Source organism: Haliotis asinina, chromosome 7, assembly GCF_037392515.1.
Source record: "Haliotis asinina isolate JCU_RB_2024 chromosome 7, JCU_Hal_asi_v2, whole genome shotgun sequence".
Lineage (NCBI taxonomy): Eukaryota > Metazoa > Mollusca > Gastropoda > Lepetellida > Haliotidae > Haliotis > Haliotis asinina.
This window is the reverse complement of record NC_090286.1, coordinates 53,217,705-53,237,769: the sequence shown is the minus strand read 5'-3', so window position 1 is coordinate 53,237,769 and position 20,065 is coordinate 53,217,705. Positions and strand designations below refer to the sequence as shown.

Sequence of the window (20,065 nt, the reverse complement as noted above, 5' to 3'; positions counted from 1 at the left end):
TCCAAACATAACATGTGATACACACTCAAAGTATAGCTTTAGAAATGAAACAAACTTGATTATGAAAACTTAAAGTTTTATTAAACATTGAAACATAAAGACACATTCACACTTTCCTTCATTTCGACATAGAATTAAGACTTAGTGAGCGGAATCAATGATGATGTAGTTCTTACCAACATTTGTCCTTCAACGAGCAACCAATTAAGCATAGACCGTTAATTATAAAACAGCTGTGAAAGTGACATGAATGGGTCCCTGGAAATCAATGATGACGCCAGCTTTTTTGTCGAAAAAGGAAAGTATGTACCCATACTAAAACTGGTTTCAGGTTCTTGCTGACTATGAGGATTGACAGGTACAGATGTTGTAGCAGTTTCTGAGACAATAGGCACAGCGACTGTTCTATACTCGGTCATCTTGTGATGGCGTTAGTTCGTCAAAGATCAAAATCGGGTCCAAAATCGTCTGCGTCGTCATAACCGCCATACCCGTAGCCCATGAACATCCAGGGATTGTAGTAAGCACTGAACCGCCCGCCTCCGTACCTGCTGAAGGCGTTGAATCTTGCCCAGTTGAACGCAGTTGCCATTGAGATGGCAATGAAAATAAAGACGATCACTTGTTTCAGCATCTTGGTATGTTAAACCTGAAAAATAGAAATATGGACAGTGCATGTACCAAACAGCTATCGAATCTCTGTAGCGCAACGATACAATGATGATCATATTACAGTGAATGTAACCTGAATGTAACCTGTTTGTAGTTGTATTTGTGATAGTAAGATTATTATCAGTCCCGAAACTATCTTTGTGATTTTGATCTCAAACTCTCTTTCCTGAACCACAGGTTATAACTTAAGAAACAGCTCTGGAAAAAGAACTTAAAATAAAAATTGCCCTTTACGCCAGTACCTTCTTACCAGACACAGTATAATTATGGAATTCTCTACCAAAGAGTCATGTAGTCTCTCAAAATGTAAAACCTGACTACAAAAACCTAAAACATGAATTATTTCTATCTAAATCATGGCTCGATTTTGTCAAATTATTAATGCCGCTTGAGGCTCAACCTAAGCTCCAGAAAGTGTGTTAGGCATTTAATAGACATCCCATGCTGCTCTTGAGGATATGAGAGTGAAAACGCCTTGCACTCTTTTTTTACTTGCGGTACCCATATTCCGATAACAGCTAATATGTATTTTTATACAACCGCTTATAACCCGGAGACCATTATGAACGGAAACAAAGCACTTGCTCACTGTGAAAACCAGAATCCGTCCACGATTTTATAATCAAAACACACAGGGCTTTAAATTTTTCACAGAAAAATAATTCACTTAACTTAGCAATAATCTTCTCATAATTGTTCTATATTTCTACAAATGGCTTGTTAGATATACCAAACCGCAGCTCTCTATTTATTTTTACTGGGATGATAGTGGTACTTGTATTTGATAAAATATGCACACATGTATTGATATCACAGTCACTATCGACGACGAGACATGCTTCATTTAAAATTTGCATTATATGTTGCACGGGAATGATGTTGACATAAAGTGTGAAGCTTGTCCCAAACCCAATTCATTTTTATGAAATGTGTTTAAACCAAACAAAGGGAATACGCCCATAAATTTATGAGCATAGTATAAAGTGAACAAATCTTCAAATAATTAATGCATGTAACAATAACACAAACTACGTGTATGTGGTATCGAATCTTTAGTATGATATCTGAGGTTTCCTCTTTAAAGAAAATACTGAGCAAAATAGTATAACTACAAACATATGACTATGCGTCGTACCATATCTGATATAATGTTAAACTAAGAACGCATGTGCGATAGTGCAGACTAAAGAGACGGTTCTGTTCTTACCTGAACTTTTGTTTGCCTCTACTGATGTTGCTGAGCACTGATGTCTGTACTGGTACCGAACACATCTACCCCTATATATATACGGAGTTACCTTCATATGATCTGTCAGACACAAGCTACAGCTATATAACATGGCTGTAGATCATACATACAAATCAACCCTACTTCATTCATCACCAAATGGTGGATCAGCCATTACACATTGTTTATGCAACATGAAGTACTCCCTTCTGTGACCGGGTTAATGAGTTGGTTGTCAAGACACTTGGCAACATCAAGCAGGCGGACATGAAAAATTCTTTTGTTATCTAAAAGTAAGGATTGATAGACTGGACAATCATTTCTGGCGACGATGACATGTGTCTCTCTATTGATAAGACCTATTCGGTGATACGAGTTTCACTCCGCGCAATAGAGGATCGTCCGAACTGATGCAGGTCTGAGATATTTTCCTTTGTGGTGAAAATAAAAGGCTGGTCAAACAAAAAAAATGAAATATGAAATAATAATAATTAGGAAATGTGTCAGTCACCGGATTGTTTGGTACAGATGTGATTATTTACAGACCGTGGTCATATATTGCATAGTGCTGCGTGCGGCAGGCACAACAGAAACAAAAAAAAAAATGAAATATGAAATAATAATAATTAGGAAATGTGCGTATGTATAAATGGCTTGTAGAGTGAAAATTGCCTTCCTCTGACGTACAGAACTAAATGAGGTGACCTGTGAAACACCAGTCACTTACTATTACGATCTGTCCATAACGAGTCACAAGAGTGTCTGCCATGTGTCAGAGAAAGTTCCAACTTTCGATTTATGGCGATCAATGTTCCTCCAGAAGAAGCCTTTTATATCTCATTTTTACAACTTCTGGGATGAAATCCAGCCAGCTGTTTCCGTGTTGGATTCAAGAGTCACGCGGATTTTGAGTATAGCTGCAAATAGTAAGGCTTCAGTATTATATAGTAGACATGCAGAGGGCACTTACAAATGTGACGCTTCAGTCACTAAAAGGCTATGTCGTGAATGTGATATGCTAGTATAGAAAAATGTGCCACATGCCGTTGTGTTTTAGCTGATTTGGCTTTGGATGTGTTTGTAACGGGAACCTGGGACAGGCTTTGCAGAGCTCTTCATAGTTTCTCTTTAGTTCGTCATACATAAGATTTTGCAATGATGTTTTGCAAAATATACAAAGGAATGTTTTGATTGTTTATATGACTTCAACACTTTACTTGAGATTTATGTTACTATATTGAATACCCAATCAGAATTGACCCCGAACACTCCTCTAATTCTTGATAATTCAGTGAATTCAAAGAATGTGTTGCCGAGGAATTGACGATGGGTTTCTGTGTACTATATATGTTGTATATCAAATTCTATCTCCGCCGCTTTGTTACTGCTGGAATACTGCTGCGCTATAGCCACTGGCAACAATGCTATCCGTGGTGCCGATACAATCGATACTCTTTCAACAGAAAGCTCATATGATGACTCACTCTGATGATAACTTACCTTGCTGATATTAATGTTTATGAGATGAAATTTGCAGGAGTTATTCCCTTAATATTTTCAGAAATGATGTTGACCTTCCATTAAGGACATACTATGGATCCACGAGGAAAAGAAAAGAAAATGCACGCTCATTTAAACGTTTATTATTATGGTGAGAGTATACGTTAAAAGGGAACGATGATGTACACATACGGTCCAACTACTTTAGAATGGTGGATGATTCCTGAGGCGGTGCTCTAAGTTCTGCAATGGAAGTTAAAACATCTTTACAAAACACTCAGAGATTAATATTAATGTTATTCATCAAATAAATGCATGAAAATACATATGCTTTACTACACGTCAAGCTAATAACGTTATCTGACTTAGTACCATTATCACCAGGTTCACCAGTTCGCTGCTACACAGCCACGAGAATGCAGACTAGTATTTCTGGATTCCAATGCTGGTAATATTCAAGTCAGATACTTTGAATTACTGTAAAGGAATACCCAGTCTTGACTATATCTAGAAGCACATTCTGTCTGAAAAATAGGTTACATCCTTTGAGATTCGTAGGCAGAATAGTCACGAATCTCGTTAATTTATCCAACGTCAGGTTGAGGACTCATTGTCCCCTGGACATGTCTCCGATCAGAACTACTTCATTACTATCTCAATCTACGTCTTGTCTATACATATCGCTCAACTTTTAACAGGAATATATCTTTTCATCTCACACAAAACAGATGCACATGCTGTGTATATTTGTGCACCATTTCACGATGTAAACCCAGCACTAAGATGATCGCAACCCCCACACTTAAACATAGATTAACGACAGACGTAGCACGTAGACCGCTTTCAGAACAGGGATATAGGGCAGTATAGTTGCTGAGAAACATCCTAGATGGACGGGACCGGAGATCCTGGCTGCTCATATAGCGAATATTTTGACTGCAAATTCAACTTGACAAAACTATAACTTACCTATATGAGTATTGAACAGATGGGAGTAGAAAGCCTGATAAGTGTATCTATTTCCGGTCATACAAGCCCAGGCCGAGGTACACGTTAAAGTAGTCATCTAAATCATAGCCTGCAAGTGAATACAGCAGGGGGTCGTAGTTCTGGGTATATCCGTAATTGTAGGGAGCATTGTAGTAGTTGTAGTAGTTGTAGTAGTAGTTGGGATACATGGCGACCGAGGTGGCGACTGCCATGAGGAAGACAATCCCTTGTAGCATCATTGTCAGCAGTAGGTCTGTAACAAAGATCTTCAAGTTAATTTGTTTCCCTGCTAAATAAATAAAAATAAAATGAAAGAACGTGTCCAGAATAATGGGACACAAACTCATGTCTACATTCACAAGTAATCTCCTCTGAGCGGTGCATGTACAGCTTAATAATTTCTTGTGAGTAGTCCAAGAGACAGATATACAACATAACTAAAGTGAAACTGCATTTACTCTGCATACAACTTAAACATAAACACTGACTACTTCGGTGAGCTACACCTACTTGACGATATACTGGTAGCACTCAGGAGTAGGTAAACCATTGATTCCACCATTATTGGCCAACTGCAGCTCACTCCAAAGAAAACCAGAACTACCATTAACTAACCTTATAATGTCAATAAAGCTACCTTACGGTAATATCTCACTCGCATGTTGTGCACTTTCTATAAAATATTTTACATTCTCAGACTGACACTGAAATGAATGATTCCTGAAATGTGAAGGAAAATATGTTTCTCGAGAATGATTACAACAAACATCCTATAATTTGAAGATGTGTAAAATTGATCGCGGCTTTATGAAGGAATGTGGTGAGGATACTGGTAGGTTGTTTAACGCCACACTGAGTTATATTCCAGCTATGTGGTGTCGTAATCCAGTGATCAAAAGCATGAGCATCGATTTAATGATTTAATCCTATGAGCGATAGGATGATATGTGTCAACCACGTCGACGAGCCTGACCACCCGATCCCATTAATTGCCTTTCAGCAAATATGCGTTCCTGCGTTCTAACCCAGAGATGATTAATTTATCAGATTCTTTATGGTATCACGTTATGTAACCTAATACCGGTGTTAAGACGATTTAGAATTATCAAATATCAGTCTGAAGTTTGAAGTAAAAAGGCAGCAAAAAGGGAGGAGAACCATAAAGCGGGCTTCGTACAATTTATGTATGTGGGGAATCGAAGGCAATGCACACAGAAAAACTACAAGTTCTCCTGTACTTTGAAATACTTTAACAGCGTGGGAGTGTAATTGTCGTTACAAGTAGCTCTTTCGAAGCTCGGCGATTCTCATTAGCGAAAGAACAGTAATTCTCCACAAAGCTTGAAATAAACTTTTGAAACGATGAGCCGTGTATGTTATTAGTTTAACTATTTTGTTTGACAGTATAGATAGTTCGTACTAACAGTATTATTTTGAAGTGTTCAGAAACGTGGTTTGTTACCATGCCGTATATCATTTCCCGTAAAACATTTGGAACAAAACACAAATAATAATACAGATATGAAGTAATAGTTAAATTCGTTCATGAAAGAAATAACTCTCTTTCTAAAACCATTTTGTAACAATGCAGACATGTAAATTGTAATATACACCTGTTACTTGTACAAAGTAAATTTCTGTTGAAATTTAAAGACTAACTTTCTACGTTTTCATCATATTCTTGATACAAGAAAATGTGATACTTACAAAAAGTTTGTTGGAGTAAATTCGCTGTGCACAGATGTCCGTAAAACAACTATCGTCTCTGCGTTCTTATATACCCTTACATACTCTTATATCTCTCATCTTCACGATAATCAATCAAACTTGGTATGCAGCTCTGAAATAAATAGGTTTATGATATTTACTGGTAAACATGTTTATTTTGATGAGACAAATAGTTCAAATACTTCAACTACAATATCAAAATTGTTGAACTGTGGAATTTCTCCAATAGAACAGTATTTATGTTATAATAAAGAACAGCTATATATTATTTAGGTCTTCTATGACGTTTGGCTTGTTGATACATATTCAAATACTTATTCAAATGCATATGCTGGACACTATGTGAACTCTTGACCGATACTTAAGAAAGGCATCTTTCCCTTTGTCCATCTCGTGTAGATAAGTGACAATCAATTGTCAGCCGATACATTCTTTATGCCCATTCTTTCTTTTAACAAAGGTCGCATAACGACGACAATTGCCATTTAAGTTAATATTAATGTCATAGTTCTGAATGGAAACTTTAAGAGTGCACCTGTCACAAATCAGGTGTCATGTTATCACATCCCTGTCTAAATGCCTCTGCAGCGCAAACAGCAACACTAAGCTACGACAGGTTAAGTCGTATACTTTAGATTTAACGCAAAATCTGTTACGAGTAATGTTATATTGTGCGGAGATAATTAGATTCTTGATTCAGATTGCCTGATGGTCAGTTGATTGTCTGGTCTAGTTTCGATCAAAATCACCATGCCATAAGAATGGTTTGTTCTTTGAATGTTCGCTGTCTGTGCGCCTGCCTGTGTGTGCATGCATGCATCCGTGCATGCATCCGTGTGTGTCTGAAAACATATCATTCTGTCTGAGGCAACCGCAAGCGAGTTCTGAATATTTTCAGAAAGAAACAATCCAAAGATTCAAAATGTACTTTTTGTCAGCCAATTAACAGTTAAATAGATGTTACCGTTATATTTTAAGAGGGTATTTGAGTGGAACAAATTCCAGTGTACTATAAAACACGCTTATAAAAACGCCAACCATGACTCATTCAGTGGAGCAGAGAGACCATGCGAATGAACACGTTACCCTGTGCTGAGTGAGCACAGATAAATCCGTTAAATCTAACATCGGAGTAGAAGTACATTGACATTATCCTCCAGCATAGCGAGGGTACTTGAAGCTCCTGTTCCTGATCAGTGCCACTAATTGACTTGCATCCGGACTTCAGGCTCATTGGACAGCCTGCGGGCACCCATTCTCTCACGTCTTTACTTATTCGTGCTCCGTTGGATACGACATTGCTTCAGCTACGACGCTTTGACTTTGTGTCACCTGAGAGTCGCGGCTAATAATATGCCAAATATATGTTCAGACTGATAACCTATAAAGAACAGAACGAAAACATTTATGTGTTAACGTGTTAAGCAGAGTTTGGGATCTGTAACTGACACACAAAGCGGTGGGGTAACCTAATGTTTAAAACGCCCGCTCGTCAGGTTGAACACAGAGGCTCGATTGCTTGCTCACATGGTTACAATGTGTGAAGCCCATTGTGGGTGGTCCCTGCCTTCATATTGCTCGAATATTGCTAAAAGCCGCGTAAAACAGTACTCACTAACTCACCAGTTGACAAACCGCTTCAACATACTACAATTTACAAGGTTTTCTTACCGGGTATTTCAGCACAATGCGGCCTTAATAGTGAGCATCTGTCGGCATTGGTGTCAAGGTGATCTTATTAGCGTTTTCTAGTTTATGGAATAATGCCATGTAGATTTTCCACATAGCATACAACATAGTTGAATGTTGTCCAACGTACATAAACAAAAACCAGATACTCGAAATGCAAATGTTCATTAAAGTGACAAAGGTTGTGGATGGACATCATTTGCCAGCAATAACGCCACATGCATCTTTCTTAGTAAATAGGAGCTCTATTCTGTGTAAAACAGCATGCACAAATATCGTATTCTATATGGTAATGTAGTTTATTTTGCTATAAGAGAAAAAATGTGACATTCGCAAAAGAGTTTTGGTTAAAAGGAAAGTTGCGTATATTATACATGACATACAAAAGCTCATGTAACACTCTAATCAAGGCATTTACCGGAATACATTGCCTAGTCATTTCTTCAGTATTCCAATTTACGTGTTCCGTGTTGGTTTTACCAACCCCTATTCCCAGAGAGACAGACACTTGTATTGATTCTCACATGACCTTCAAGTGTGTTCATGCTTTTACAGCCTTGTGTTACCAATCAGCTTCTAGACGGGCACCTGTTGTACAAAGGCCTCCGGGTGTCGCTGCAGTGTCTTATCATGGCTGCCTGAGGATAAGGTTATAACTGTAGTGTCCTTGGCATCTCATCACTCCCTGTGATTGTATACATATTGGAGATGATCACGTTCCGTATTGATTCAGGTGGGATTAGACTCAGACGAAGGAACACAATACAAAACATCAGCTACGTATCACAATGCCGACGTCTTCTGAAACTAATAGACCTCGATGAGACACAGTAGTACTAAATATGAATAAGATGAACGTTTCTGAAGTTGCGAAAGTGCAAATGTGGACACCTTCAATCGATCGAAACCATTGGGGCAAACAAGAGATATTTCAAGCATATTTCTTTGATTGAGTACATTGTCACCGTCTTGTTATAAGTTCGTGCCATATTGCTGGATCGCAATGTCAAGTACTGGTCGAGCCTTTGTAATGATGCTTTTTGTCACACAGACTATGCTCGAGCTGTAGAAATATATCTCGACATAAGTGACAGCAGATTTTTGAAATGTTGACGTCATCATTTTGTTTTTTAGTTTATGGAGGTGTTTGGTATGTCACACTAAATTTTGTTATTGAGTTAAGTATACACATACGAGGCTATTTCCCTGGTCTAATGCAGACATCTGGCTGTTATTCCGCCATCACCTCGAACATAACAAATTGGAGTAGAGATAATTATGGTTTGAGACATTTGTCATCAGACGCGTTCCTGTTCGACCGACGTGGATGGATTTACTTGAGTGTTCAGTAAATTACTTGCAATGTACACCCATAATGAACCATATGGTACACCAGCGAACAGATATACTAGATAGCTGTACAGACAGAGAGATATACAGACAGACACACATTGAGAACCATATGTCATGGGTACATTTCAAAGTGATATCGTCTATTCCCACTCAGATAGATTTACGCAGGTATGTTACTTTATAAGAATGTAAGCTCTATACTCGATTCATGTTTGCTTGCAATTATTTAGTTGGATGAATTAGTTGGCTTATGTTGAAGGTACCTACTGCCTTTTTAGATTTTTGACAAACACGTTATGTTGGATGAAACACCAAGATCTAGAATTGTATCAAACAAAGTTACCTTACATTCAGGAAACGTAAATCTACTCAACACACTTTACATTGTCACGTTCTCCTCACTCACTCACTCACTCACCTTGATGACGAGGGAATACACTGATGATGACAACCTGGTGATATGAGAACAGTATCGATATTTTACGTCATGTATATTGTCACGTCATGATGACATCAGAGACATGACAAAGACAGGCAACTACTTTGAATGATTTCATGTTCTACTTCCTTTTCATGAAAGCAATGACCGAGTTCCGGTGTTCATGTCCCTCTATATGAAAAGTCTTTACAAACCCTACATTTAAAAACGCTGAACTGTATAATCGTTCAGATATTTGCTCAATCGCATATGTGTCCTTCACGGGAGTTTAACTATTAACCTGCCTCGAAAACCAACACCACAGTATGCAAAGACAGGAATACATTCGAAATCCACCCAAAACGACTATGGAATATGAATATCCGGCCATGAAAGAATACATTATAATGCTTGAATGAGAAATAATTGAAAATCAGAATCTTGATATTAAACACTCGTTAACAAGGACGTTCAACCATAAACAACATCGCGCCAAAACATACGTGTACGCGCTGTGTATCTTTTATTTGTGTTTCCAAGTGTTTTCTTTACGAAGTTGTATGTACTTACTACATAAGTTAAACCTCCATCCAGTAAGTGTATAAGAATTAATCTACATCATCCCCTTAAGCACTTCGTCTTGCGTCATGTCTGCATAGACAAGAACAAATCTGTCCAAAACATATTATATTCTTTAATGACAAACAGACATCCAACGACATTCAACACTTGAAGCATTGACTAGTGGACAAGACAAGCACAGAGCAGCTCATCTAGTGATGTCTTCACTGACAGATAGAACCGTTTTTTTTAAACGTTACGATGTTCAGGGACCTTAAGTATCTCCGGGAAATTGCCCGAAGCCAATAAGGAAGTCATTAGTACTGGGAATGTCTACTACTCCTATACAGAGTTATAAACTAAATTCCTTCCACTACTTAACAGAAGGGCTTTAATGAGACTTTCTGCTTTTAGCACCACCCAGAAGAGGCCTTGAGTGAGCCCCTAACATGCTTTGTCCCCAGTGTTCTGTAAATGATGTTATGTTGCTTATGAGACAGGGCTGCATTATAGGATGGTTGATGATAATGGATATGCTTACTGGCACGTCCTGCTGGGCGGTTTGTTGCACGAATTGCATTAAGTCGTTTGAGGAGACTTAAATAGTCTATGGAAGCATGTCCAGTTCACTCTGAGAGTGAGTTATACGTAATTGGTGCCTCACTTTTCATTGAAGCATCAATATGATGGCTGTAGTAACTCTGTCCAAATGGATTCACGACCGACTGAACGCACTTATCCTTTACACGATAAATTCACATAATGTCCACCTTTGTTTTCCTTCCACGCTCAATGGTGTCTGCCTTGTTGGAGAATTACGATTACTTATTTCCTCTTATAGCACTGGTGTTTTCTATTATATTTATGTTATGGTTGGTTGGTTGGTTACTTTTTAGTTAATTGGTTAATTGGCACTCAGCAATATTCCAGCTATATGGCGGCGGTCTGCAATTTTCGCGAATCTGGATCAGACAATTTAGTGATCAAAATCATTAGCAAAGATCTTTACAAAGCGGATACGATGACATGTGTCAACCAAGTCAGGGAGTCTGTCGCCTCTTACGACAAACACGTGTTGTTTAAGATCTATTCTAAAGGGGTCTAATGGTATGGACATGACCCATGCTGAACGTACACCGCTATCTCACAATGACTGTTTGTAAACACACATTATTTCAAAATACTCTTTTACCTGTTCTGTGAGTATTGAGTGGATGCTTTTTCGACTCCTGTAATACTGTTTGTTAAAATGTAATTTAGTAATACGGTAGAACGAGCGATAACGAGGCTAAAAAATGGTTTTAACTTCAGGATAAATACATGTGAATCACTAAAAGCCTGTCAACGACGGACTTAAATATCACAGACACATAAAATATAACTAGTATCTATCTCTAAACTGGATTTCAAATTTGGATTGTACAATATGTTTCAAAAGCGGGATATAGATCGCCGGCAACCGGAGGAACTATACGAGGAACCATAGGGACTTACAGTGCCTTTGCCACGTGCATGGACCCTAGCTGGATTTGTACCATCCCTTCAGCCACTGACGATTCTAGGAAATTAAGCCATAATTTAAAATCACTCAAATCCTACGTCTGATCCTACGTTTGTTTACTGAAGAGTTGCGTCCTTTTGACCAGAAACCAAGGACAGCTGGATCGAATCGGTCTGGTGTGTCGGCACGACAGTGGTAAACACCTGTGACCCACATCACAGCTGATTAACTTTGCCTTTGTTGGCACATTAAGCCAACTAGAAATGATGTATCTGGAATAGTGTGGAAAAGCCGGCATTAATCCCAAATCACTCGCTCACTTGTGAAAAAACGATTATGCTTGTCTTAAGAGGCGACTAACGGGATCGGGTGGTCAGGCTCGATGACTTGGTTGACACATGCGCAGATGGATGCTCATGTTGCTGATCACTGGATTGTCTGGTGCAGAGTCGATTACGGTTATGGCTTTCTTGTACTATCGTTTTTCATGTGCCCAAACAGATATATGCATTCAAACTTCTCCCAAATTACTATTTTTGAACTCTTATGTTTATACAGCACAATGTGTACAACCGATCGCATATATCAAGGCCAAAACCAAAACGTCTGTAATGTTGGCGAAACGGTTCATGTCTGAATTTCAATATTGTCATCATTTATTAATGTTTACGTACAACTACGATGTCTCTAGTACAACGTTGTTCCTCTTAGGAATTGTTGTTGACAGGAAAATGTTCATTTCCGTGAAGACCGGTATATATGCACTCACTAATTTAGGTCATTCTGTTTTCATAATGCATCTTTATGATTATTTAGCACGTACTTAGAAATTGATTATATATTCTATCACAACATTCTTGTTATCGTAATAGAGGCACTATTAACGTCTTTAAATAGCATAAATGTCTGTTTGACACGTACAGAACGCAAAGTATCAGATACGAATGTTCATTTTAGAAAATAATGTTATAAATATGGAACAGTACCCAATCATCGGAAGTAACTGAACGCGAATGCTATATATGTTACAGGGAATTTGTGAAACCAGGGATTTCAAGCAATGCCTAAAAGACTCAGTTATTTCGTGAAATCACTTTGACCCTAGGAATTTCATGTATTCCCTAGAATTTAGAGGTTGAAATAGAGGACACCAAATATATAATGCTAGTACCGTGTATATGCTGCTAAAATGTTTTTATTGGAACAAGGTAGATATTATACTGGCTGCTACATTTCAGTAGCGCTTATACACATCATTTCATCTTACCAGCCGTTATTAATGGCCAATGTGTAAATCCTACTCATAAGTCCCTTATGTGCTCTGGACCCGTGAAGGTCCCGGGGTAGAATAGGTCAGAAAAGGCGACTATGTTTGTCGTAAAAGGCGACTAACGGGATCGGGTGGTCAGACTTGCTGACTTGGTTGACACATGTCATCGGTTCCCAGTTGCGCAGATCGATGCTCATGTTGTTGATCACTGGTTCGTCTTGTCCAGACTAGATTTTTTACAGACCGCCGCCATATAGCTGGAATATTGCTGAATGCGGCGTAAAACTAAACTCACTCACTCACTTATGTGCTCTTAAAGTCCTTCCCTTATTGTATGCCAAATATTAGTTGGTTGGACAAGTCTCATTCCTCGATCTCGAGACAACAAATATTCAGTATCACCACTCAACGATACTGCTATTAGTAGACGTGAGTGGATCGTTAGAAAGGAGGAAAATAGACATTGATTAACATGGAGCAGTTTAAGCCAACATTTCTGTTGAGAAATAAGGTATTGATATTATTGTAGGCAAATATCCAGCTTGAAATGATAAAACCATAGAACTATCACAACTTCTCGCTTTTAATGATACTGCTGATATTTTACTGATAATTTACGGTATCGATGTGGAAGGATCGTTCATGAAAATTGGACAAGTCAAACATAAAGTCTTTGCGTTGCGTTGCTTTGCATTGCGTTGCATAGCGTGGTGTAGCATAGCGTGGTGTTGCGTTGCGTTGCGTTGTGATGCGTGGTTTTTTGGGGGGGTTGTTTTGTTTTTATTTTTATTTATTTATTTTTTTTTTTGTTGTTTTTGTTTTTTGCATTTCTTTGGAATTGATCATATTATGCAGAGTTGCTTGTTTTTCTAGCATGTCGTACATGTATTGTAAAATCATACATGCCAGGTTTGTTTATAAATCACCAGTTGCACGAGTGAATCATATACGGTATCCATGACTAAAATCTGTCTTCTTGTCATTGCAGGAAGTGACTGTTGTCGTGTCGGTGTTGACATTGACCGCCATCTCCATCGAACGTTGGTTTGCAATCTGTCACCCCTTAACCTTCACGGAGACGAGGAGGAGAGTGATTATATCCATCGTGGTCATCTGGTTGGGCGCGCACGTGCTGTCCATCCCCAGACTCCTCATCTTCCGGGAAAACCGAGATCCTATGATACCCAGTAATTTAACCATTCTTTTAACGTCGTGTGTCCCCGATTACGACATGGATGTCTTGGCCTTGAACTATGACCTCTTCATGTTCGTGACCTTTTACGTTGTACCGATTGTGGTAATGGGCTACACATATACCGCAATAGCTGTATGTCTGTGGTCCAGTCTCAAGACTGGACAGCACCTGACAGGTAAGTATTTGTGGTGTTTAGCAGAACATTTAACGTTTCTTGTCAGTTGCATCTATGAGGGTAGAGATATCACACGCACAACTCCCAAGACACATGGCAAAAGGTCAGACAGTGACAATATTAAACAAATGCACGAACAAACAACTGACATTGGTTAAAGACACCGGGTACACGGCAAATCGTCATTCAGATTCATCTTCTTTCTGCCACCGTAGATCAGACCTTCTGCTGATAATGCATTCTCGTATATCCTAGCAGGTGATGGACTGTTTCATAGCCTTTCGTGATATACTGACATTATCGATCCAACGACACTGATGGGGGTGGTTAAAGCAATCTGGCAAGTGTAGAACAATGTACCAAGTTTTCGGAATCTACGGAAAGTTTGCCGCTGATAAAGTGAAATTTTATAAGACTCGGAGGGCGGCGTGATAACCTTCTAGTTAAAGCGTTCGCTTGTCACGTCGACCGCTCGGGTTCGATATCCCACATGGAATCAATGTGTGAGGCCTAATTCTGGTCTTCCCTGGTCAATGCTGCATAAAATCCAATTTATCAACTTTAAAAAACTCTATATTTTATTACAAATCAAAGAGAGCTTCAAAAACCTAGGACCTGCCCGTACCTCCAAGCGAGCATTTTACCCCACAAACATTTACTTTCGATAGTGGTATCGATACCAAACCAGATGATTGCCAGGAGGAGACACAGACGGCTGCTTTTTAATATATAGAGCTGGGATGTGTGTAACAGATTGCTGGGGGAAATAACACAGGACAATCGATGTAATACGTGTATGTTCTCTACAACTTTGGTAGTTGTATTACCAAATAGGATTTGCCTTCCAGCCTAGAGCCAGACAGAGTGTATACATAAGTGCGAAATTGTGTACTTACGTGAAATACCATGACATGATTGCTGTTCCCAGCTCTGGACGACACAAATGGAATATCATCATATACCAAGCAGGGTGCATGCTGTACATTGGGAACAGTGTTGATGATTACAGTCATAAATTGCACGTGTCTGTGGAAGCAAGATTGGTTTTCCTGGTTCCCAGAAATAGCCCCTTCAAAATTACCTTCGGAAGCGGTCGATGGTTCGTCCAGTGCCCGGAGATAGGGTTAATGCGAGTCTAAGATTTCAACATAGATGATGCCAGTGTTTATGAGGCCTGAGAGTACGGTGGTGAAACGTCCTGTCAACGTCAAACAACAGATCGACGTAATTACTCTGTTTGATAAGCTCGACCACTCTTCAAAGTTCAATATTTCATGCAGCTGATGTCAAACTGATCACGCTGTAACTGCCTAATCTATACTATCAGCGTGCCCTTGAATTAGAGCGATGCTTTAAAGCTTTTGTTAAACATTTATCCAGCATGGCCAAGTGAATAGTGAAAGTGGTTTTGTTAGTTTGTTATTTATGACATTATCAGAGACGCTTTTAAAGATATTGTGGCAACGTATGTTAATTCATTTGGCAAATTTCTACAGAAGAAACGGAAAGTAGGAAATACATCACCCATTTTGACAGAAGAGTTCTATTTACAATAATGTTCTAAACTTTTCAAAAAAAACTTACTTCTTTTTTTTCTGTCATCGTCAATGAAAGCAGTGGCGAGTGGTCATGTTTGGTGATCTTTATTGAAACAAAATATTTAAGCCGAATGGTAGGTAATGTATCTTTCAAAACTGTTTTATCTGGTTTCATGGCTGTTCTAATGACGTCAGGGCTGGGTGATGTCACATCCTTCACTATTTCATCGGGGAACATTATCTGTTTACGCAAAACCTACACAGGCTTGATTTTATTGTTGGTTTTAATGTCATCGGTATAATACAAGTACGCTGACGTGGTTGATCGATGCTCATGTTGTTGATCACTGGATTGTCTGGCTCAGACTTGATATTATACAGACCGCCGGCACATAGTTGCAATATTGCTGCCGTTTGTGGCAACGAACAACAAACAAACCAACAACGACTGAAACTATCTGACATATGCGCGGTGTTGCTGAAAGAGTATTGACTCTATTGACTCCATTACCAACAAAGCATTGCAATAGTGCTTGTATTGTTAACCATCCTATAAAGCGACATTACAGACCCATCAATACATATGTGTATATTATTAGCATGATAATCAACTGTGTTTCAAGTATCATCCATGTTACACTGTGCATAGTGTGCATAGTATTACAGTAGGTTACTAGCAATATAGAACCGGACTGGTTAAAGGAGACACAAGCACACACATGTACGTTTGCACTCACTCACACGATATCGGTGCAGTAATTAACTTTAAACTCCATTTCACCTCTCCTATACCGAACACTCAGCATCGTCTTGGTTCCAGAGGGCGATCAGAGTGCCGTGACGTTGCAAGTCCAATCACGACGTCGCACCGCAAGGATGTTAATCGTAGTTGTCGTCGTCTTCATCCTGTGCTATCTGCCTTACTATTCATGGAACCTGATGAGGTACGCTGAAATGAAAGTCCTCGGGATTTTCACACTTCGAGTCAAATGTTTGACTGATAAAGGGTCATATTGCAGTTAATGATTCAAAAGAGACCATAACTGATCAACGTCTTCATTAGGAATCCACTCTTAGAAAACCAAAGGACACAGGAAACTTAATTCAAAGAACATGTAGTGCGATTAACATTTTCACAAGGGGGAAATCCTTATCAGCTTTGTAAATTTCGATGAGGACAAAATCATAAGATGTCCTGTGGTATTTAAGTCTTAAGGAAGTGTTTCTCTTTCAGGTTGATCCGAAGTCCCTTGGTAAAAATGATAGACCGACACTCCGTTTCTATCCTGACATTAACAGCTCACTGGATGGTCTACCTCAACAGTTCCATCAACCCTGTCATTTACAACTTCATGAGCGGTCAGTTTCAGAGGGCAATAACATCATATTACACAACCATGCATGTTATCTTCTCATGTTGTCTTGTTCCAAAACAAATAGTTTCAAGTGAGTTTCACAGAACTGAAATCAGTGACTGCATAAAACCACCTCACAGTCACGTTGCTCTATCGCTGGTGCTATGAACATTGATAAATTATGCTTTTCGTAGAGGTGGGCGTTTTCTTGTACTAAATGTAACTGGTATTTTATTTCAGGTAAATTCAGGACCGAGTTTGCCAAAGTATGTTATTGTCTGTACGGAAATTACACCGTGAAGCGAAGACGTTGTCATGGAAACCGTATGTACCTACGTGATATATACTCATGAAAAAAATAAGGGAACGCATGTTTCTTAGGGCAATTCAAAATTTCTGTTCACTAACTTCAGCTCCGTGTTTACCTTTAACCACAAAACAGATCTCGTGCGTGTTGATGTCAGGATAACAGGTGTACGATATCGTGACGAGATCTTGAACCCAACAGTGATCCCCTTTGCGCGTACAGCAGGTCGAATGTTGGAGGTCCAGCATGACAATGTTTGCCCCACATCTCTCATGTTTGTCGGGACAGACTAAGGGCTGCAGGTGTCCGGGTGTTGCAATGGCCGGATAAAAGTCCTGACCTTAACCCCATCGAACATCTTTGGGATGTTCTTGGTCGCAATGGTCGGGACAGACCTGTTCAACCCAACAATTTGGATGAATTTTTCGTGGCTTTCCAGGAAGAATAACGTAGAGTTCCGATTGGTACCATCCGTACACACATTCGCAGCATGCCACGACGATGCCAAGCAGTTCTCCAGAGACATGGGGGACACACCCGATATTAATTTTCATCACTTGACATAAGCCTTTTCATCTGTATGATTCAAAGATTAAAAGTCACGGCTATTTCTTGCGTTCCACCAAATGTTACCATGAGAATATTTTGTTTTTGATGATTTGGCGGTTTTCTATAAACTACATCTGAAACCTTCTCCATAGATATGCAACATGTGTGGTATGGCCAGGTTGATGTAAACTGTTACCTACATGTCACCCATAGTTGTACAGGCGCAACTCGCCGAGGCAAGGAACGGGATTGGATTGTTTCTGATTGACACATGATATTCACTCATGTCTTTGTTGTAAATCATTGGATTGTCGGGTCGAGATACCGCTATTACACGGTAGGAATAGTGGGCAATGCTGGGTTAAACATAAGACCAAAAGCAAGTGAAGAGATTTAATGTCATTGAGTTCGTACAAGATTACCAAATGTATTCGGTCAGCACAAAGAATTTGATCACCGTAAGTTGCCCAACCTGCGTTAATTCAACTTCTTTTCTTCCTGTCACAGAACTGTTAATTATAGTGAGGGTCAACTCATTGAATCATGACATTCTGACAATATAACAATTTATTATAACATTCCAGCCGTGTGAGCATTCGCTTCAAAATATTGACTGCCTGAGTTTCACCAGGGCTACAAAATATTACTATGATATGTTGTAATTCAATCTTCTGTTGCAATGTAGTCGTCTAACTTTGTTCTTTTCTTATCATCATTCACGAACAGCGGCACTGTTCAAAACATGTGCTCGGCCCAAATTAACATCATATGTTAACATCCAGCTATTGTTTTACAGATGAAATGGAGCCTTTATCGACAACCAAAGGGTATGAATTCCTTTCATACATGTCATCCATAATCGTAATCGTAAGAGATATCATTCATCCTTCCCCATAAACCCTCATATCTGGTCACCATCCAACCAAGATACAGCATTTTCAATGCAAAACATATCTCTGAAGTTTGACTGAATGTTCAGACAAACGGCATTTAGTAGCGAACAGCTGATCTTAGAGAGTAATTCAGAAACATACGCTCATGATTTTGAAAAAAATACATAACCGACTTATGATTATGGAAACGATTTTGTGGCTTCTGTTCTATTATTAATCTTTTCTTTTGTTAATATTCCATCTGAATACTGCTTTCTATTCAGCAGGAATGGTTTCCTGACAACTGAATCACCCCTTAACAGGAGAGACACTCAACGAACTGACACAGCCATTGTGAGAGACATTCATGGGAACGTTTAAAACTGGCAGTAAATGTTCTATATTTGATAACCATGGCAGACAAGAGAGATTGAAATGATCTACATGCTGGGGCCTTTTCAGTATGTGACCTCCTTGGACAGCTCTATGGTAATCAACCCTATTATGAAGTGCCATGAAAGCCCAGTTTGTTGCCTCTAATACTGAAGTTCAGCTCTTGTCGTAATCCTTTTCTGATTGACCCAGTGGCAGCCTGACGTGATATAAGTCACCCTGGAGTACCTGCTGAACCTGAACACGCCATCTCGATCCGACGTTGCAGTCTATAAATGTACAGTTGGGCCTTGGTTTGAGGAATGTCGACCGTGAAGACATCTAGCTATTTAACAATGAGGGCACTTCTGACATCAGGCAGAATTACCTTTCCTTCGAGTGAGTGTTCAGAATACCCCAAAAGCTGGAGGTATGTGTTGGGTCATGGCGAGAGAATCTGTATGATTCCACGGCGTTTCGGTTCTAGAAATACTCCAGCGGTGAATAATGGGGACAGGCGTCATAGACTGTCATCGGTATCACTGGAATCGAACCCGAATCTTCGAGCAAACGCTTTGGCCATTAGTCTTTTTCCAACGAGCTAAGTCGTATTGAAGAACAAGGGATTATACTTTATACTTTAAAAATATCTGTGCGTTCTGCGCTTCTAATCTGTATGTGTTGTTATAAAGTTACAGGAATTGCTTGTTTCATATATTTCAAATATATATATATATATATATATGTATTCGATGTATGTCCGAATATGTGCTTTGAACAAACGGGGACATA

At 39.1% G+C, this 20,065-nt stretch overlaps 1 protein-coding gene across 1 annotated transcript in view; it reads left to right on the top strand.

Moving 5' to 3' along the window:
• LOC137291755 (orexin receptor type 2-like) overlaps window positions 1-19,282 on the top strand; it is a 144,935-nt gene extending 125,653 nt beyond the window's left edge. Inside the window, exons 2-7 of the mRNA XM_067823263.1 lie at window positions 13,899-14,280; window positions 16,639-16,762; window positions 17,053-17,177; window positions 17,414-17,497; window positions 18,826-18,856; window positions 19,186-19,282. Coding sequence (XP_067679364.1) covers window positions 13,899-14,280; window positions 16,639-16,762; window positions 17,053-17,177; window positions 17,414-17,497; window positions 18,826-18,856; window positions 19,186-19,282 — 843 coding nt within the window. The remainder of the gene's footprint in view (window positions 1-13,898; window positions 14,281-16,638; window positions 16,763-17,052; window positions 17,178-17,413; window positions 17,498-18,825; window positions 18,857-19,185) is intronic.
• The last annotated feature ends 783 nt before the right edge of the window (window positions 19,283-20,065 follow it).